Genomic DNA, 20,717 nt, shown 5'->3' on the forward strand with positions numbered 1-20,717 from the left:
TATTTACCATAAAAAATTAATAATAAATAAATTAACCAGCAATACTTTTTTTATTTTAGGTACAAAAAGTTACATTTCAAAATTGTTAAGTCACGGTTTCAATATCAACGATACTAAAATGTCTTAAGTTTTTGGCAATGGCTGTAATCACTAGTAGGAGGGCGTGGTACAAAAAAATTGATTCAATATAACAACCTAAACTCATCAGCATCTCGTCTAGATCGATTGCCTTGCGATTATCGAACTCACTTTTCAAACTCTCACAGTGGATGTCGCTCTAAAATCACTCGTGAAGGAGCATTTTACGAATTAGCATTCTGATAAACAATAACCGCGACAAAAGCGTCTCTCGAGTCGTATACATTTGGAACTAAAATTTGACACTTACGCCCAATAATCATTTTCAGTGCAGTCATTTTCAAAATATTGAATTTTAATTTAAAATAAATGATATCACTGACGAATTTAGATTGCTATTTTTTTTATAAATATTGATATCAAGGTTTTAGATAAAAACATGCTTCTGTTTTACACAAGCAGAAAATATCATCATTATGTACGTGTTTAGTTTAGGTGCTTTTTAAGCTTTTACTTTTATAAACTAATTCAATAAATTTGTCTACAAATAAAATAGAAAATGTTATAGATTAGTTATTTATCATACGTTAGTTGCACTACTCTTATTGTTTAATTTTAACATAAAATTAAATGTGGAAGATATTTTTAATTTCTGCTAAGCTATATATTGTACTCGGTTACTCTTTAAATTGATAGTATGACGGGCAGGTAAGTATGAATAAATATAAAACATTATATTATTTATATCAAATAGGAATATAAAAATAGATTCGTTAAATAAATAATAAATTGAATAAATCATTATATTAATATAAAAATATTATATTCATAAATGAATTATGGTACACAACAATCTCAATTCTTCATATAAAAATCATTGTTGTTCAACTGCATTAAAAATATATTTTTAATCAATCTTAATATCTGATGATTCTGTTACGCTGGTATAATTAACTTCTTGGGCATTAAGACTGGCATTTCTCGTCCTCGATGGGAATGGGATATGGTATTTCTAAGTAAAATATCTTAAAAACACATGTTCGATAATATAATAAGTAAGCTATAATGGCTTAGTAATTTCGCACACATAGAATACAAAAAAATCTTGATGAAAAAATTGAAAACTAAAATTTAGATCAAAAAATCCAAAGTACTTTAAAATCAATTATTTATGAAACAAATCTATGACTAAGAGTATGTTTAGTGCTAAACAGTAGACAGCAGCAATTTAAAATATTGATTGGTTCTGAATTTAAAAAATAAGTTATGGAGTGCCATTTTCAACATTTAAAATCAATGTTTATTACTTGAAATGGTATGAATTTGAGCAATTGTAAGCTAATATTTGATCCAAGATACCTAGTAAAATTTAAATTAAAGTAAATTTTACGTGGCCAACTTTTTTTAATGTAATAGGCGGCAAACCTGATGTTAAGTGAAACCCCGCCCATGGACACTCAAATTGCCAGAAGGCTTGCAAGTGCGTTGCCAGCCTTTCAAAAACTGGCTTAAAAAACGCTCAGTTGTGGAACGACGGCCGTCGAGGTGATACGGATTATAATTTGTATTAAATTAACTTAACTCAATACTTTTTATATTGTATGAAGTTTAGAAACCTAAAAAAAATGTTTTATATTTTTTAATCTATTATTTCATTATTTTTAATATCATTGTTATGATATAATTACTTAAAATTTGCCATCAAACAAACAAACATTATTAACTTCTTTGCTGGATACTGCTTATTCCTTTTATTAAAAATGTAAATAATAAGGTAATCTAAGCATATTTTTACTATGATAATTATTATATTTCTAAAAATGTTTTAATGGAATTCCGATTTATTTCTGTTAGACAATACATAGGGACATAATACATAAATAGGTTGCAATAGTCGCTTATTTTGTAATTACTCCAACATAACATTTTGTGAAAACATTGGTACTCTTAGAAATATTTAGAATTTAAATATCTATCTATACTGTTTAGTTCAAATCCTTAAGACTATTCGCTGAGAGAATCAATTTTAACTGACACTGACATGATAATCTTTTTGTTAAGCTAGGATATTCTTCAAATTGTAACAATATATGTTCCAGGTGTTTCGTCCTGAAACATAATTAATATTTTAAGTTGTCTGACCCCCACAAAGACTACGGCTTGTCAGTCAATTCTTAATTAGAAACCTAGTCAACCTAAAATCTTCTATAATATAATATAAAAAACGAAACTTATTATTTACCTTAAAGTGGCCCGTTTTCCAGATGGGTTGTACGGTTAATAACATCTTTAATATTCATAATAGGTTATTATTGGCCAACCTTTCTTTAAAATTTTGAAAAAATACAAAACTTGTTTGAATTAGTGTGGGCTACACACAAAAAGTTTTTTATCTATTTTGAATTTAAACTAGGCCCTCCATAATATGTTTGATGTTCTTTCCCTCCAATAATCAATCTAATTTTTATCAAATAAAATACTAAATATTTTGTTATCAAAATGAAAATGTAGACAATGAACTATTTTTATTAATGATTTTAATTCAGATACACACTCTCTTCACTTATCGAGACGAAAAATTAAATGGCTTAGTAGAATACTATGTTATTCCAAAAATAATGTGACGAAGGGATTGCTGTTATAAAAGTGAGATGCGAGTTAAAATCACGGATTATCAGAATGTTTAGACAGTTCTAAAATCAAAGGCGCAGAACGAACAAGAAGACCTGGCAATAAACTCTTCGCGACTCTTTTAATACATTTTACATCACGTAAAAAAATTTATTATTGTCAAAATTAATTACATAAAAAAAACTTTATAAATATGATGCCCAAATCTTTCACCTCCATCCATCCATCAATAAATTATGGTGCATTAGGAGCAAGTACTTACATTACTAAAAGAATGACACGCAAACACGTAGTAACGCGTAATTAACACATAGCCGTATGTACACCGATCCAAGTCCGATCAGGCAACATATATTCACATTGTTTATACTATTAACAATGTGATTTTAGTTTACAGATATTTTGCTTATCAACAGTGAATACTAAAATATATATTAAACATTCATTTGATACGCTATCAAGGAATCTTTAACATAACTTACGTCAGTTATTTCTGATAATGCCAACTACATTTTTTAATGTAACATCCAATTAATAATATTTACAATGATGTTTACTTTACGTTCTACTTTTTGCCTTCTTAGTTATGTCAATTGGACCACTTCGATCTTTTGTATATTTATAGAATTTGAAACGTTTAAAAAGAATTTAAAGAAAATGTATCAATGTAATAAAGAAAGTCAATCTGCCAGGTTTCGTTTCTACCAATTCACTAACTTGACTCCTGAAGAGTGGAAAATGATTTTGGTTGTAAGAGGTTATTCCAGTATGGGGTTTCCACCGAGGTTTATATTCCGAAGGGTTTAAGGGTGCCAAGTAGTTTGTACTATCGTCAAATTGGCTACTTCATTCCTGTCAAAGACCAAGGCAGGTGCGGTTCATGTTACGCATTTGCAGCTATGTAAGCTGAAACTTTATAGATAAATAAGGAGTTCTCTTTTGTTAACATAGCTTTTACATAGTCACGGTGACCACGCACGCTGTAAAGCAGACGAAACGTCGGAAAAAATTTAAAATCATGTAAATAATTATAAGTTTTTAATAATAATACGTAGCTTCAATCCGTTTAAAAAGTGTTAAAAAGATACCCAGTTGTATTGTTTTATCAACAAGAATATTTTCAAATCTTTAGATTCCCAAGAAGGTTCATTACTCTTACGAAAGAGTTTCGAGCCAGCGCAGGACCCACTCAAACCGAATAGTTGTGAAGGTCACCGTTGGTAAGGAGCTGCTAATATCAAGCGCACAGCAGCTAAAGGATGCCTTGTTCAACTACGGACCACTATCTATTGCTAAAAAACGACTTCACAATCTGTAATTACAAGATAAAAACAAAAGAATGTTGCAGAAGTTCAAACGTTAAAAGATAACGTAATAATAAAATATGGAAATACCTGTGCAATAGTCGTGTATTATTAACAATCCAGGCTATATATACTTACTGGAATACTCAGTGTGGTCAACGGTGACCACAGCTCCAGCTCTGGTTTTCACATTTCAATAGATACTTCTTAGTTGTTGTTCAGAAATACCTCGCCCGTAAATGAATAATAGTATGATTTATTTCTTTTGAATATCATGCGAATCATGAAAAACAATTTAAATTTGGAATTCGAATATAAAATGAATAGATTAAAATGCGAAATTGTCTTCTCTGTGATGTCAGAGTTATAAAAGGAATTTTTGCTGTAGCCATATACCAAGGAGATCAGTTTAAAGCGTATCGCAGAGTAGAATTAAATCCAAGTGACAGCACTGTGTCATGCTGTTCTACTCATCAGTTATATGTGGCGCACTCAAATGTTGCTTAAAATGTTATATGAGAATGTTTTCTATCAATGTATACCCTATATCACCCTAATACTTATGTGTTTTATTTGTTGACAATACAAAGAACTTTTTATAGTGGTGAAGTGTAGTTCTTAGTAGTAGTAGGGATTCTTATCTAACTGCCCAGCTGAAGTTGAACAATTAAAATTTAGTTTACGAATGCCTAGTCTCATCCGAAATACCTGTCGTACTTTTTCGTAGTTGGAGCTCGATCAATAAATTGAAATACCTGCTCTGAGGGTATTAACTATGTGTATAGCAATACTCAGAATAGCTATAAACATTTTCACATACAACACACAAATTTTATGACGTTTCACACTTTATTCAAAAAGTATATGGCAACAGATTTTCCGATTACTCCGTATATTTTTATAACTTCTCTTATTTAATAATATCTTATAGAATGTCATTTGAAGAAATACTTCCAATAATTTACCTCAATATATGTATTATTTAATTATTTAGATGTCTTATGTTATTATGAAATCATATGAAATGACAAAAGGAGTGCTCATTTAGAATTTAGAAATGATGATCATTGAAAAATATTATTACTACTAGATATAGATGTATATATAAAAGAGGATAAGTCGGCATTATCATCCTTACTGGCCACGGAAATACTTTGACACTAATTCACATAATACACAATATATAGCAAATATATGATCTTCAATGGGATCAAATATCTGCTTGGGTCATTGTTTACTATTCCAATGATTATTTAATAAAAGACTTAGTCTATTTACTCTTCATTTATACGTAAAATACAGTTGGCAAAAGCTTTGTCCCACACTTCGTGAAGGTTAACTTCACGAAGTAAACCTTCACGAAGTGTGGGACAAAGCTTTTGGTAAATAAACGAAAACATTTTATAGCAGACCAAACTTTTAAATTATTTGATTAACGACTGTTAGGCTTAATATACGCTTCATGTATCGTCTCTTACAATTATTTATACACTAACTTTAAACCTCTGTCAGAAATATTGGAGAAGGAGAAAAGTGGCTGACAGGTACAATTTTCCTTTGCTTATAATGCCATTCAAGAAGTTCAAGATGGGAGAACAAAATAGTAAAAAGTATAATTTATTGGTTACTATTTATTGTCATTGTATGAATACCTGAATATAACTTAGTTTTTTATTTTGGAAAACTCTTCACAACATTTAATTAAGGCTTTAAAGTAATAAGAACTTGTGCGCTATCAAAAAAACTTGTGCTCTGCATTATTTGTGAATTTTGCAAGATGTTAATTATCCTGACTAAGAGATTTTCATTTCCGCGTCCTCAAACATAGCCCGATAATCCAGGGTGAATGAACGTTTTTCGCACTCCGGCAGTCTTTTATCCAAGAGGAACCCAATACAAAACATACGTAATTAAAATCGCCGGCTATAACAATTTTAAATATTTCTTATCAATGTATAGCAACTTTACTGAAGTCTAAAATTAAATTAGCGCTAAATTAAATATGATTATAGTACCACCAAGTATACCAAGTACACCGCCATTTGCAAATTGGCATGCCACATTGAGAACAATGTCTGTAAGATATAAGATCCTTTTGATAAGAAGTCCTTCCTTCAGGCTTTCTTTCCGACAAATAGTTCGTTTTGTTGTGAATATCTGTTCCTAATTGGCTTTAATACTTTACGGATTTCCTATTGAACTTATAACTCACAATATACAAGAATGAGACCATGCTCAGTCGAATCGTCACTATGTTAGAATTTGACAGCTGACGGCAACGACAGTCAGTAAGGCCATTTTAAAGACTATTACTGTTTGAATAAATTAGTTTAAATAGTTCTCCGGAATAGAGTGATTTTATTTAATTAACTGGCCAGGCTATACTTTTATTAATTGTATATAAACTTGACTAAATACTATATTGGTGAAATTCTTATCAACATTTAATACATGTGATTGTTATGTAGGGCGAGTTCAAGAAAGAGACGTTTATTGTTTTTTGTTGTGCGTTATCGAGTCGGTATTTATCCTTCAAAATTAATAACTATTTAGGAATTTTTATTTATTTTATTTAGACATTTTAAATATATTTCATTACAAGTTTATCATTATTCATATTTGGAATTTTATTTGATAACAACTACTATATAATTAGAGTTATTTTTACCATGTGTATCATACTTGATAATGTTTCGCTTTTTCTATCTCGTGTTAATTGTGACTGAAGTTATAACTTCAGAATATTCTTTGTTGGATCAAGATAACTATGACTTAGACCAAGCTCCTGAAATCTACAAGCAATTCCTTCAAAAATTTAATAAAGAATCTAGCTCGAGTCGTTTTGAAATATTCAAGGAAAATTTGAGAAAAATTAACGAATATAATGAAAACAACAGTCAAAACTCATATGGCATCAATCATTTTACAGATTTGACCTTTGAAGAGATTTCGGAATGCTATTTTGGTTTTAATGGGAACTTTACATCGGACAATGTTATCGAACATAAGCCCAGTGGGCTTCAGCTTCCATCTGACTTAGATTGGCGTAATCAGGGTTATGTGACTGAAGTCAAGAATCAGATGACTTGTGGGTCTTGTTTTGCTTTCAGCGCCGTAGGTAGGTATATTTTATTTTATAAAACAATGTACCTAGATAACACTGAAAATGATTAGAAAATGAAAAACGGCTTAATCTAGAAAGTTGCCAATACTTTTATTGTTTTTCGAAGTAATCTCCGTTCCTCTCTACACATCGTCGCATTCCATGGAACCACTGAGAAAAGCAGTGGGCCCATTCTTCCCTAGGGGTCTCTTCTATGGCATTTTCGTACGCTTTCACCGCATCTTCAGGGCTCGTAAAGCGAATTCCTCGAATTTTATGTTCAGTTCTATGGTATAATTTTCTCGTGTAACAAGAGTTTTAGAGTTGCCACCATTTCACAAAAACAAATGATAAATGTATGCAATAAACTACATTAGGTTACTAAAGAGTTCTAAATTTGATATTAAAAAAAATTCAGTGTTACTCACGTAATACTGACGTTATTATTGTATATTAAAGGCATCATTACTGCTGACCATAGTAACATTTATTGTAATGTCATTTATTTTTATATTATAGGAAATATCGAAGGACAATATGCCAAAGCACATAGTACCACAGCTATTAGCCTATCAGATCAGCAAGCATTTGATTGCAGCTCAGCTCAAGATTGTAAAACGGGTGGTTTTCCACATCAAGTTTTTCAGTGAGTACACAACCTTTCCCTCAATGGTGTAATATTATTATATATTATTTTTTGTCTTATGAATTACTTAACGTCTTGTATAATCGCGTGTAATAATGTGAAAATCTTTAAAATGTAATGAAAACGTTACATTCTAAAAGATTTTTTTTTAATTAATTTAAATTTGGTGTAAATATATAGTACTGAAGAGCAGCATATAATTTCTTAGCAAAAGAATAATTCTTATATATTTTTCGTTAAATTTGACAGGACGGCCAGTGCTCCTTTAATGATATGGTCAATATATTCCTAAAGACACAAATTATATACACATTTCAGAGCTCTAGCCGAGCAGGGTGGGTCAATGACAGAAGCAGACTATCCCTATGAGAACACAAAAGGTCAATGCAGAACTGATAAAAGTAAAATTGCCGTGACAGTCACTGGAGGAAGTGAACTTGGAGTTAACGATGAAGATAGTTTGAAAGATGCATTGGCTAATTACGGGCCCTTATCTATTAGTATGTAAAAAAATCTCTCTAGTATACGTTTTATCTATTATTTAATTTAGTTAAATAAACACTATGACTATTAATTTCTCTCAAAACTAATTATGTGTCGGTGCTTCTTAACTTTTACCAATGTTGACTAGTCTTAGCTCCGAGTAATGAAGCCGATAGATATGTTATAACTTCTAAATGTTTCAGCTATTTGCGCTAACGCTGAATTCACAAATCAGAAAGGAAATGGAGTTTTTATCCCCACACTTCCTTGCCCGTATAGTAACCACGCTGTTCTGCTTGTTGGTTATGGAAATGGTAATATAAGTATATTTTTTTTTTCAAATACATATGTCACAATAAAAAAATGCTTTTTATGAGAAATTGTATACTATATCTATATATATAGTTTAGGAGAGGTAAGACATTGAAGTCCCCAACGAAGTGAACCAAATCGTGCGCTTATTCAATTTATAGAGATATTGGTGATCAGTTCTTCCTTAAAAGTCGGATAGGTTAACTGATTGGACTGGACCACAATTCATGACCTACTGAATATGGCGGATACGAACACACCTCGAATAAGTCGATGGGGTCTGAAATTCAATTCGAATTTTCTAAGAGTTCAACTTAACTTTGAATATACGGTGTTTTACGGACTAGCCGCTGTTGAGTGGGTTATAGAACATTAATTTAGATATTTAAAATTTCAGACGGTGTATCTGACTTCTGGATAATTAAGAACTCTTGGGGCACTACTTGGGCTGATCAAGGGTACATCCGTCTCATTAGAGGACAACGAGCATTAAATATTGGGTCCTACGCTGCCCTTGCAACAGTCGCTTAAGAAAATATGTATTTTACCCATGTATTTTATAATGGTATTTTGGACTGTATTTCTATTAAAATTAGAATAAAAAGTCGTTTACCGTAATCATTTGTCGTTTAACTACCCTTTCTACGTTAGAAATCTGCCCGGTCTGCTTAACAATTGTTTGCTGAGTATATTAATTGCTTTAATTAGTACTTAGGTCTTACACATTGAAAGAAATCAATTTTTTTTAACCGGATTAAAGCTATTTGTATTATTATAAACTTATAATTATTTACATAATTTTAAATTTAAAATTTTCCAACGTTTCGCGTGTTTTATAATAATACAAATTGCTTTAGTACTTAGGTCTCTAAAAAATTTTTTGGTACAATAACCGCAGTTCTGATTATGATATTTAATATTAATTATAGTTACTTTGGAATTATAGGACAATGTGTGTACTATTAACAATACCATATTCATGAGTAAAGTTAGGATAGTTTAACCGGCTTGTGTGTAAAATGGTTTATATATTGATCAAATACATAACGATTTTCTTGCGTTGTATTCGCTTTCCTAGCTTCTTTAGCCCACCGGGGATTAATGTTTCTGAAGCCAAAAGCGTCACGTGTATCTGGTGTGATTTGATTTTATCATATCCGGTTTTTCGTATTTTTATAACTGTATAATCCCCCTTTTAGTAACTTTGAACGTTCTAACAGGATGTGTATAATTAAACATTTTGCAGAATAACCACTGCGCCATAGATGACCAATGATATTACACTATAATTGTTGTTACGTCGCGTCCTGATTAAAGCTTCCCGGGGATTTGTTATGCCCGCATTAATGATTGGCGTAATTATCGGCATCCCGGTCGAGGTTCGTTCCTTCCTCATTAACTGATGGCACGTCATATCACTCTGTAAGCCAAGCAAACCTCTCAATCTGCAAACTTATAGAAAACTTCTAGATAAACTATTTAATTAAACTATAGAAGTAAAGAAAAATAAATATAATAAATTAGTATTTGTATCCGTAAATAATTTTTTTTTCGTAGTTGCAATCTCTTGTAATGAATTAATATTTCACATCGTATAATTAATTTAAACGAACGAATTAAAACCAATTTTGTTGAAAACGTGTGATTAATACTTTTCTGCTCATATATTCCTACCATAGTACCACGCCAAAAATAATGTTCTCTAATTTGGGATGCCAAATCTCACGGATAGATTGCTGCGCCGAAGTAAGTATTTAACAAGCAGGTGTGGCAACTTTTTAACCTTCTTTCCGTCGTTCTCCGAGTCTTTATCCTTATGGATGTGGAAGTACTTTCCTTTCATGATGAAAATCACATAAAATTACCTAAGATATAGATGGAAACTCTAATACAATTTGGCCTCAGGTGTTTGCTATTCGAGATTTCCACTAATCAACGACGGGGCTAAGTGATCACATTGAAAGCAATTTCTTATCGGTATCGCAGCTGCTTTTGTATGTTTCACGGAAAATACCTACAGTAGAATAAAACATGATGGTTTTATTATGAAAATTATATGAATTAATTAACACAATGACACCGACTAGAATCAAACTTGCGTTAGGTACTCCCTTATCCAGGTGCTGTCAGTTACTATTAAGTTTTGTTCTCAGTCATATTATTCATTGTTGTCGCGTCACTATAGCAGCACTGCTAGTGCTATCCCTCCCTCCCCTCCCGTTTAATCAGTTTACCGTTCCTTATGGAAGCTGTTAAAGGGAGACCCGTGAAAATCGTGACTTGGTCACACCAGCGAATTGTCGATCTGCCTTGTAGCCTTCCACCTAGCCGACGACAACCATAGCTTATACTATTACAAGTATTTTTTTTAACTTAAGAGTTTTATTTGATACTAAATTTATTTGATTAAAAATTCCATCACCGGACGACGAGGCAGAATACAAATTCCATCCTCTTCATCTAGACGCCGCTACATGACAGCACTTTCTACCGCTCACCACACCTTTGTTGGAAACCAAATAGAGGTATTTTCAAACCGATACGACTTAGGTGCCTTTAAGAAAAAAGCGTATCATTCCCTGAAAGGTACAACATGCCCGCTAGGCCCAGGTGTTGCAGGAGTCCATGGGCGGAGGTTATCCCTAAAGCATTTCATAAAACGCGCCTACACGAGCCTGAAATGTCGAGCTTAATAGCTGAATAGTATAAACATGAAATATGCAAATGTTAATAAAGACATAAAAATCGGTAGTTTATTTACCCTCCCATAATTCCAAACTAACAACGTTATAAAATTACTAATCATCGCTCGCCTGTGTCATTTGTATCACAATTTAATAACGTACTGTCAATCTTCTGCCCTTTTAAGTTCCACGAACAACGATACACTTGCGTTCGAAGCATCCTTATTTCAAGGCATTAAAGTTGATATTGGAATCGAAAGTAATATTGGCTTCGAACTTAATGACGTCACGAGCACTTTCTCGTATTAAAATGATAAACGGACGGCTATCGAGTATGGAAATCTACCAATTTATTATACGATAGCTCGTTATTCTATTAGGTAAACAAAATTTGGGGGGTTGATAGAGTCATCTTGGTTATTAAGAGTAATAAAGTAGGGCGCGGCAATTGTAGATATGAAGTAATTTTGTTAGCTTTACAGTTTTTGTATAAAATATATGTCTTAATAATACATTATATAATAAAAATAATAGTCATGCATAAGATCTGTCCATTATTTAATACTGTATTTTGCTGCACGTTGAAACGTGTATAACATAAGATATTTTATATGTAGTGCAATCCTTATCACTTAAATATCTTGGAAGTTCTAAGAAAATAAATACTACAATATATCAATAATGTGCATGTAATATTCACAATCTTGTAGTTATATAAACGATGAAACAGTTATTATAAAAAATCTTACAGGAGTAAAATACGGGATAAACATGTACTAAAACCTGTAGGTTTTGAAATAGTTACGCTGAATTTTTAAGCCTTTAGATTTCAAACGTGAGTCAAATAGCAAATGTTTACAAAAATATGAAACCCATAAAAGTGTCGTGTGACTTGGGAAAACAAACCGGCCAATGATCATAAACCAAATACAAGTATTCTACCCCTATTTACAAATTGTTAAAATAGTATTTTACCCTTAACAATATAATTTATAAAATCGCTTTATAACTATAGAAGATATGATTTTTAATCGACTCATAGACTCATAGTCTTACAATTAGTTATTTTTGTTAAAAATCACTGACTCAAGCGTGACCCTCTAGGTAATCAGAATTTTTTTTTTGGGAAAACGGGCATAGATACTCTTAATATCAGCAAATGCGTTGCCGGCCTTTGAGACATATCATCAGTTTTAATATAATATTGATATGATTCATTCATTGACAATATTTTCCATCACGACAAACATCGACCCTAGTGAGAACGAACGCTTAACCAATGGATACAACTAACACACAAAATATATCGTTATTAATTACGCTGTTGGTTTAGTTTGTGAATACGTCAAAGGATCGAAAGATAAACAATATATAAAATGTTCTACTTTACTAAACCCATCACTAACTAGCCAAACAAACCTTTAATGGTAATTTTCAAGCTATATAAACACCGGTAATGCGATTTTTAAAGTGAAACCCATATTATTACGAGCAATATATCAAAATATAAGTAAGCCCTCGTGGTAACTTTGTTTGCTTACCGTATAAAGTAAGCAAAAAATTTAGACTTACTTAGGATTTTCAGCACGCTGTTTCTACCCTTGTGTACATGGATATACGGGCGAGTATACTATGCCTTCATTTGTTTATTACTTAAAGGTGGATTGTACGTTTAGTACGGTCAAGTCACGCGTTGTTTAATTTTAAAGCTCGCCTATTAAAGCTCGCCATTGGTTGTTACTTTGCATTTTTGATTTGTTTTTCTTTTTGGTTTAGCATAGAAACTTTTAAATCGATTTTCATGCTTATTAACTATAATATTAATATTATTTTCATTGACAAAACATTAAAGAGGCGATCTTCATGGTTAAGTCAGTAAGGCACATACCAGTTGACCTTCTTGGTTTCCCAGCGAAGACAACACAAGTTCTAAATTATTTATCGCGAATTGTAAATATCAACCCGGGGGACCGGGCCTGGGGACGGCCAAGTCGAGCAAAAAAGCAACAGTTCTATACTTTTCTTGAAGTAGCTCAGGCTGCATAACTGCGTAGTGTAACTGACTGACAAATCATCAAAACTCTATAGCACTTCTAGCACACATAGAAATTTAGTGTTAATCAGTATCGCCAATATTCCTTAATTTAAATTAATACATCATACATACAATAAAATTACTTCTAATAGTCATGTTTTTCTCATTTGTATTTTCTTTTTCTGTCTGCTTTGGTTAGTTTATAAATTTAGGTTGCCTTTTTATTTATTTGTATGTATTTATTGAGGTAAGAACAGTGTTGGCCTAGTGGTTTCAGCGTGCGACGCTCATCCCTGAGGTCGTAGGTTCGATCCCCGGCAGTGCACCAATGGACTTTCTTTCTATGTGCTCATTTAACATTCGCTCGAGCGGTGAAGGAAAACATCGTGAGAAAACCGGCTTGGCTTAGACCCAAAAAGTCGACGGCGTGCGTCAGGCACAGAAGGCTACTACTTGCCAATTAGATTAACAAATGATCATGCACCAAATACAGAATTCTGAGGCCCAGACCTAAAAAGTTTGTTGCGCCATTGATTTACTTATTTTTATTTATTAAGGTTCACCACATCATACATAAATTTATATGTACAGTATATGTTAAAAGCTATTTTCATAGCCTTTATTAATAAATATTAATATTTAATTGTTTTCACAATTATTCAGTTATTCAGTCTTGAAGTTCACAGTTATTTTTTTACTGTTCTTATACTAGGATTTCCTGAATGAGATTGCTTAGTAGCGATAAGGCAGCCTGTTGCATCGTGTTTATTATTTAAGTATTGTGCTAAAGAGTGTAAATAAATATGTCTTTCACATACATTATGTTAGGGCTTAATTATTCAATTCGGTTGATAAAACAGACCATTCATTAGTGTCTCTTGGGAGTTTAAAAACGCGACCAAGTTTAAACATTGTCTCTTTAATAAATGCCAAGTTAAACGTTTGACTGACAGGCCCCTGGGAAGCGAGGTTTTTCATTATTTTACTATGATAAAAGATAACACGACACACGATTTTACGGAAAACATGAATCGGAAGTATTTTAGAGAGTGAACATTTTCTTTTTTTTTAGTATTACCTTAGTATTTATTATTGTTATTACAGAACAATATTACAGTATTAATATTGAGGTCTAATTTATAAATTACTAAAGAAAAACATTATCTCAAATACATATTACCGTACCGATTATGCGTATATGTCGGAGCAATGATGCTGGAACCAGTTGCCCACTGCAGTATTTCCGAACCAATTCGACTTAGGGTCCTTCAAGAAAAGAGCGTACAAATTCTTTAAAGGCCGGCAACGCACTCACGAGCCCTCTGGCATTGAGAGTGTCCTTGGGCGGCGGTATCACTTAACATCAGGTGAGCCTCCTGCCTGTTTGCCCCATATTTTATATAAAAAAATACCCTAAAACCATTTTTTTCTGTCTGGGGGTAAAAGCGTTAAGCATATCCTACCGCGGCGCGACTGCCTTTTAGTGGACGATTATGTGGGACTCGTTACTGTGCATACCAACTAAAACCCTAGGGCGCCACTAGCATTCGACCGAGGCAGGACACGGTAACAGTGTACGCGAACAGCCATTGATATCATAGCCCAACGGCCATAGATGATGTGGGCTGGACCTTGGCACAGCAAAGGCCTCACTGACATTGGCCTATGCGCACTGGTCTGTAGAGTTGGGAGAGGTCGGGTGCCATTCTTGCAAGGTTACGTCAGCATCCCTTCTTTTGAACCCCAGTTCGCTGACTTGTCTGCGGACCAAGGTTTACACAACGCGCACGTTGGAACGGAAACGGAGGCCGGGCAGCGGGATCAACCTCCCTGACCCTCTCGATGAAGGCTTCGAAGAATCTCTGGAAATTTACCACGAGCCGCCACTGTCCGTGCACGCAACTGCAACTCTCACAATGTGTTCTAAAGCCCATGAACTCGAACATGTTTCGTTTTCCACATTTTAAGTTAGGAAATATCCTAATCAAACATGATTCATCCCATTAAATTAACAGATTAGCCCTCATCCCGTTAATTCTTCAAACCCATTAAATCGTTTACATTTTACGACTTCAGAGCTACAGCCACAAAACACAATCTATTCGCAATAAAAAATCGTACGACGTAAAATTACTAACATAAAGTTTAATTAAGGGATAGTAAAATTAATCTAATCGTAGTTTTTAGGGAAAGTACCCGTATTGGTTTAAAAACAATAAAAATCGTTCGCCCCCAATGGCTCGCTGATTGAGAAGGATGCTACTGTGAGAATGGACTGATTATGTGGGAGCTTTACACTTTACGATATTACGAAATCATAACACAAGTTTCGTAATATTTGAAGGTATTCATTGTTTTAAAGATATATTTTCAATTGTAACGTCTATTAATTATATACATTCTGTTTTTTATATTATTCTACATAACTGAGATATTTTTTTTGAATAGTGCATTTACCTTTTAAAATCTCCTTAAGCAATATATTTTATCTAAATACTGAGGGTATTTGGTGAGTGTGCACTCAACAGAAGTAGATTCTAAGTTTAAATGTTATCTCTTATAAGCAAGCATTGTAATCTTTCTCGAGATACAATATCTATAAAACTAATATTGGATTTTATAAATGTTTATTCCCATCTTATTCTATGCGTAATCTAGATTGTAAAAATTACGTTCTTAGAGGATTGTCCTGATAAATTTTCAAGAGTTTTCCATTTTTTTTTAATTGTACAGGGGGAAAACGGCCAGGAGGCTCACCTGATGTTAAGTGATACAGCTGCCCATGGACACTCAATGCCAGAGGGCGCGAGTCGCGAGTGCGTTGCCGGCTTTTTAAAAATCTTCTGATTTTTTTATTTGATTAACTAGTGAGTTCAAACGGGTTTTCGAGAATTATTTACTAAAATCTTTTAAAAATCGTATCGTATAAGTTAGTGACGATGTCGTGACGTAACATGAGTCAGTCATTAAGCCCAAGCTGTGCTTTAATCAGTGAGAATAACATGTAATTAGCTGAGCAGTTGAGTCAACCTACTCCTAGTCTTGTCTTTGACTAGAGTAAATGTCATAAGGTTTTACAATTCACGCTTAGAATAAAACTGTTAGGTACTAGGGTAGTATTTTTTAATATTATTTACAGACGTTGTCCTGTACATTCATAAAAACAATCATTTAATTGATATATAGATTTCTCAAATCTAATCGAAGAAACGAAATTAGTCCAGTCTTTTAGAATTTAATTACAAACACCTTATAGAAGTTTGAAGTGTCATTTTTACATCAGCCAATCGTCTTGAATCAATTACTTTCGTCGAATCAAAAGCACGATAAGTTAACCACTAAACTACAAAGCTATAAAGATATCTGTAGTTCGTATTTGGATAGTAATATTTATGGCCTCTATAAAACGATAGTACTATAACGAAAAAAAATAGAACACATAAGTCTAAAACCAAAGTAAACTTACTTCCTATATATTGGTGTAATTCAAAACGCGATGATGTCATAACCTGAAACGCGCTAAGGATAAATACACTTCTCGACCTTAGCCACTGGGGACTTCGGGTCAGTCAATGTTAGAATGGAGGAACCTCCTTTCAGATCGGAACTACTTTTCTCCACACAGTATTACAAAGGAATAACGTTAGAAAATAATATCAATAAATACAAATCCGCATAATGAAACAATAAACTTTTAATTCAATATACGAATTTAATTAACCCAACAAAAAATCTCTCACGCGTTGTTCTAAAAATAACTCATCAATCGTCAAAGGGTTAACGTTCGTAAAACAAACAGACAAACCCGCATGTCATTATTACGTAATGCATTAATTATCAGATTGCTAAGGGCCCTAATCACAAAGTTCGTTTTCATTAAGATAATTATAGACGGCTGTAAAGAAGCAGGATTTGTGGGGTTTTAAGTGTTAATTATGATTATGTCTCCTTTATAAAGTTCAATTTAGTATGTTATGATTTTACGATTCTTGTCACTTACGTATGGCAACTTTTAGTGAGCATAAATGCGTATAAAAATTGTATAATAATTACGTTTTTGTGAGATCTCGCTTGTAGGCCAACACAATTTTAATGCCTATAATACATATTATATAGAACATTCATTGAAAAACAGTCAGGTCACGAACACAAAATCTCAGGGATCAAAGGCACAATTTTACAAATGTTTGATTTTACGATACGTGACATATGTCCTTTATTGTGACATAAATACGCCTATAATTTTTATAATTATTGCATTTTGGTGAGACTGGTTGAAGGCCTAGTATAAGCCGTTGATTTTTTAAGCCAGGTTTCTTAAGAGGATATATAGAAATTCCAGAAATCCAGAGTCACACAACATGTCACGGGTAGAAAGTATATGCAATTTTAATATCAGTGTTGGAGGCATAAAGGCCCCAACAATAACTGAGTTGCATAACTGAATAATAATGCATTTAATTTTAGAAATAATTATCTTTCAATTTGGAACACTCACTTACTCCGCTAGTCTGCGACTTAAGATGAGTCTTGGCCTCCGAAACGAGAAATTCTGAGGCCAATTAAGAGTAGGCGAACTGAATGATCACGTGACTCTAGATAGACAGCGACGACTAAAATAATCCTGGCACTGTCTATGTTCTAAGTATTAAAACAACTGATAAAAATTCTCATTTCTGCACTATTTGTCAGAAATAACGGGAACATAGAAGAACGTCATGGTCAATAGTCAATATATCTCAGTCTTATAGATCAGTTGAAATCATCTTGTTATGAATACCTGGACAAGATTACTGATGAGTTGACCTACTCAAAACTTGTTATTAACAAAGTTCGTGGTAGAATTACCGTATACCGAGGGGTTAAAACAACATCCCCAACATTGATTAGTCGTGATGTATGTCAACATTGCGTGTGCGCATGCGGGCAGCTATCTCCGATCGCCGACAATTGGTAAAAACGACCGAATTCCCTGTAAATTGCTAAAACGGTATTTAAAGATTTAATTTGAAGATTGCTCTTTTTTAGAATGCGGGTTTTAGATGCGCTTGATTGGATATATGATTTATTAGTTAACAGCTTGGTATTGCAAGGGTTGGTTAACGTAAATGCTTTATGAACTTGTGTTGCCCTATTGTTTAATTATGTTTAATTAGTTTAAAGATTTATTCAAGTAACTTACGAACACGTTGTCAAAACGTGCCTAAATGAGGATATGTTACCCAAACGCTTGTGCTGTGTGACCCACAACGTACTTTGGCCTCCGAAAGGAATAAGTTCCAGCTAGCTCTCCTTGTTTATCAATTAAAATGAAAATAAGACAATAAAAAGGAAAATAGAGATCTTTTTTGGATTATTTCTAAGTTGCCTCTTATTAATGTGTTATAACCATAGGTATTTAAGTGACCTGAGATGGCTGATTATAATAATCATTAGAATAGAATTTTTGATACAGTATATATTGTTTTATACAGTAAATACAGTTATAATTTTTATACGGTCAATGGTTCACAAGTGCGGCCTTTCAAGAATTGGTATGCTATTTTCTTGAAGAACCCGAAGTCGACTAGGTTCAGAAATACTTCTGGGCAGCTGGTTCCACATAGCGGTGGTGCGCGGCAAAACTGCCTTAGTAAATCAGGTAAAAAATTCTAAAGAAGAAAACTAAATTCAATCCAAAACTGTTCGTATTTTTCAGACAAAAAAGCAACGTTTACAACAAGTTGCTTAACTTTATTTAATTTAATATTGAGCACTGCACATTTTGACTAAACATACTTTCATATAAGATTATATCGTGAAAAGCCACGGCCAGTAATAATCTATCAATTCTCTAATAAAACAGCATTTTAATAGTCATCAATAAGTGATACCATCTCAACCCGTCCCACGCCACATGGACCGTACAAATTAGAGAAAAAATTCAATAACCCTCCAGCGACCCAGATCGGCAATATCAATGACGTTTAACCCTAAACATAATCAAGTCGAAACTACCTTGGGGACAGTGGGACCGTAAAATTGTTGAGTATTTTTTTATTCACCCCTAAGGTTTAAATTTGGGGTCTTTTGAACCAGAGGGTTTGGGATTGCAACTATTGGAAGTGTAAATAAGACAAATCGGATCATACTATAAAACAATTTTTTTAAAATTATAATTGAGTTATACCAATTAATTGATAATATTCTGGATGGTCAATCGCTTTAGGCCACTTCTTCACGACAACGCTAGACCTGTGTGGACAATAGACTGCTACCAAGTTCAATTGCAATGTCTAAGACATCCACTCCCCGCTCTAACAGATTACCATTTTTTTTCGAAATATGGATAACTTCTTGCAAGTTAAAAAAATTAACTCTGATGTGAAACCGCGTTCAAAGATTTTATTCATTCCCATCCGTATGGTTTTTGATGTGACCTATAAGATGGTATATACTACTATGATTAATTAAATATATTATATTTAAAAGAAATCTTCTTTTTATTCCTACCATACAAAATGTAGGTCGTATGTAAGCACCTATTTTAATACGTTAAACAAAAAATATACTGAATGATAAATGCGCGTGATGTAATTGCATTCTTATTTTTATCAAGTGAATTGAAGTTAGCTGATTCCAGCCTTTTACTTTGCATGAAAGTGAAGTTAGCTGCACGAGACCTATGAAATCTTGTAACATATGGCTGAGAGGCACGGCACGTCTGCCTTATGAGCGTTGATTTTTTATACGCAATTTGCCACTATTTATTTATCAAAAATCAAAATTTAAACCTAACTTAGCTAAGAAACAGAGGTACTTCTTTTCCATTTACATTTATTAAAGTTTACGATATTCTTGATTATGTCACACAGTATTTTACGTACTACATATAAATACACGGGAGCTTGTGTCTTCCTTTACAAGAAGACATTTATTTGTTAGCCTCTTTTACTGCTTAAAAATAGTCGTTTTATATTAGCAACAAGCGTATAGCCGTAATATACATTTCGTACTTAACCCTTGCTGCGCTGGTACATTTCCCAGCCTTCGCTCGAGGCGCGTCGCCTAAACGACCCTATAATTGATAAGTAAGGAAAAGAAGAGCCGCCGCATACATATTTATGAGGCAACCGAAATTGCGACTTGTAAGGGTTGTCATAGTTGAAAATTTAGCTGTTCATCTGTTTTGCGAATTGTATACGAATCAGCCTAACATAAACGTCGCCCTATGCGCCCTAATCGTGTTGAACCTTAAATTTTAATTGTATTATTATGGCATTTAAAAGTACATATTAAATATAATAGAATAGACCAATCCAGTAGCGGGTAAAATATTTTTTTTTTCATACGAGAGAAGTGAGACATTTATATGAGGTACCAATGTCAACCTACTTTGCGCTCTTTTATTATGTAACCAATAATTATAATTAAGCCTCATACCTTGAAACTATAATATATG

At 33.0% G+C, this 20,717-nt stretch overlaps 1 protein-coding gene across 1 annotated transcript; it reads left to right on the plus strand.

The window, feature by feature from the left end:
• The first annotated feature begins 6,701 nt into the window (after nt 1-6,701).
• LOC123708483 (ervatamin-B-like) lies at nt 6,702-9,178 on the plus strand. The gene is made up of 5 exons (XM_045659214.1): nt 6,702-7,131; nt 7,636-7,762; nt 8,081-8,262; nt 8,449-8,559; nt 8,955-9,178. The coding sequence occupies exons 1-5, from the start codon at nt 6,702-6,704 to the stop codon at nt 9,086-9,088; spliced, it is 984 nt and encodes a 327-aa protein (XP_045515170.1). The 3' UTR covers nt 9,089-9,178.
• The last annotated feature ends 11,539 nt before the right edge of the window (nt 9,179-20,717 follow it).

The sequence above is a fragment of the Pieris brassicae genome, chromosome 4, assembly GCF_905147105.1.
Source record: "Pieris brassicae chromosome 4, ilPieBrab1.1, whole genome shotgun sequence".
NCBI lineage: Eukaryota > Metazoa > Arthropoda > Insecta > Lepidoptera > Pieridae > Pieris > Pieris brassicae.

Bases quoted from the DNA above. Each gene is read 5' to 3' on its own strand.
- LOC123708483 (XM_045659214.1), top strand. From the start codon at position 6,702: ATGTTTCGCTTTTTCTATCTCGTGTTAATTGTGACTGAAGTTATAACT. The intron at 7,132-7,635 runs GTAGGTATATTT...TTTATATTATAG, and splicing joins TTTTGCTTTCAGCGCCGTAG to GAAATATCGAAGGACAATAT. The intron at 8,263-8,448 runs GTATGTAAAAAA...TAAATGTTTCAG, and splicing joins TTACGGGCCCTTATCTATTA to CTATTTGCGCTAACGCTGAA.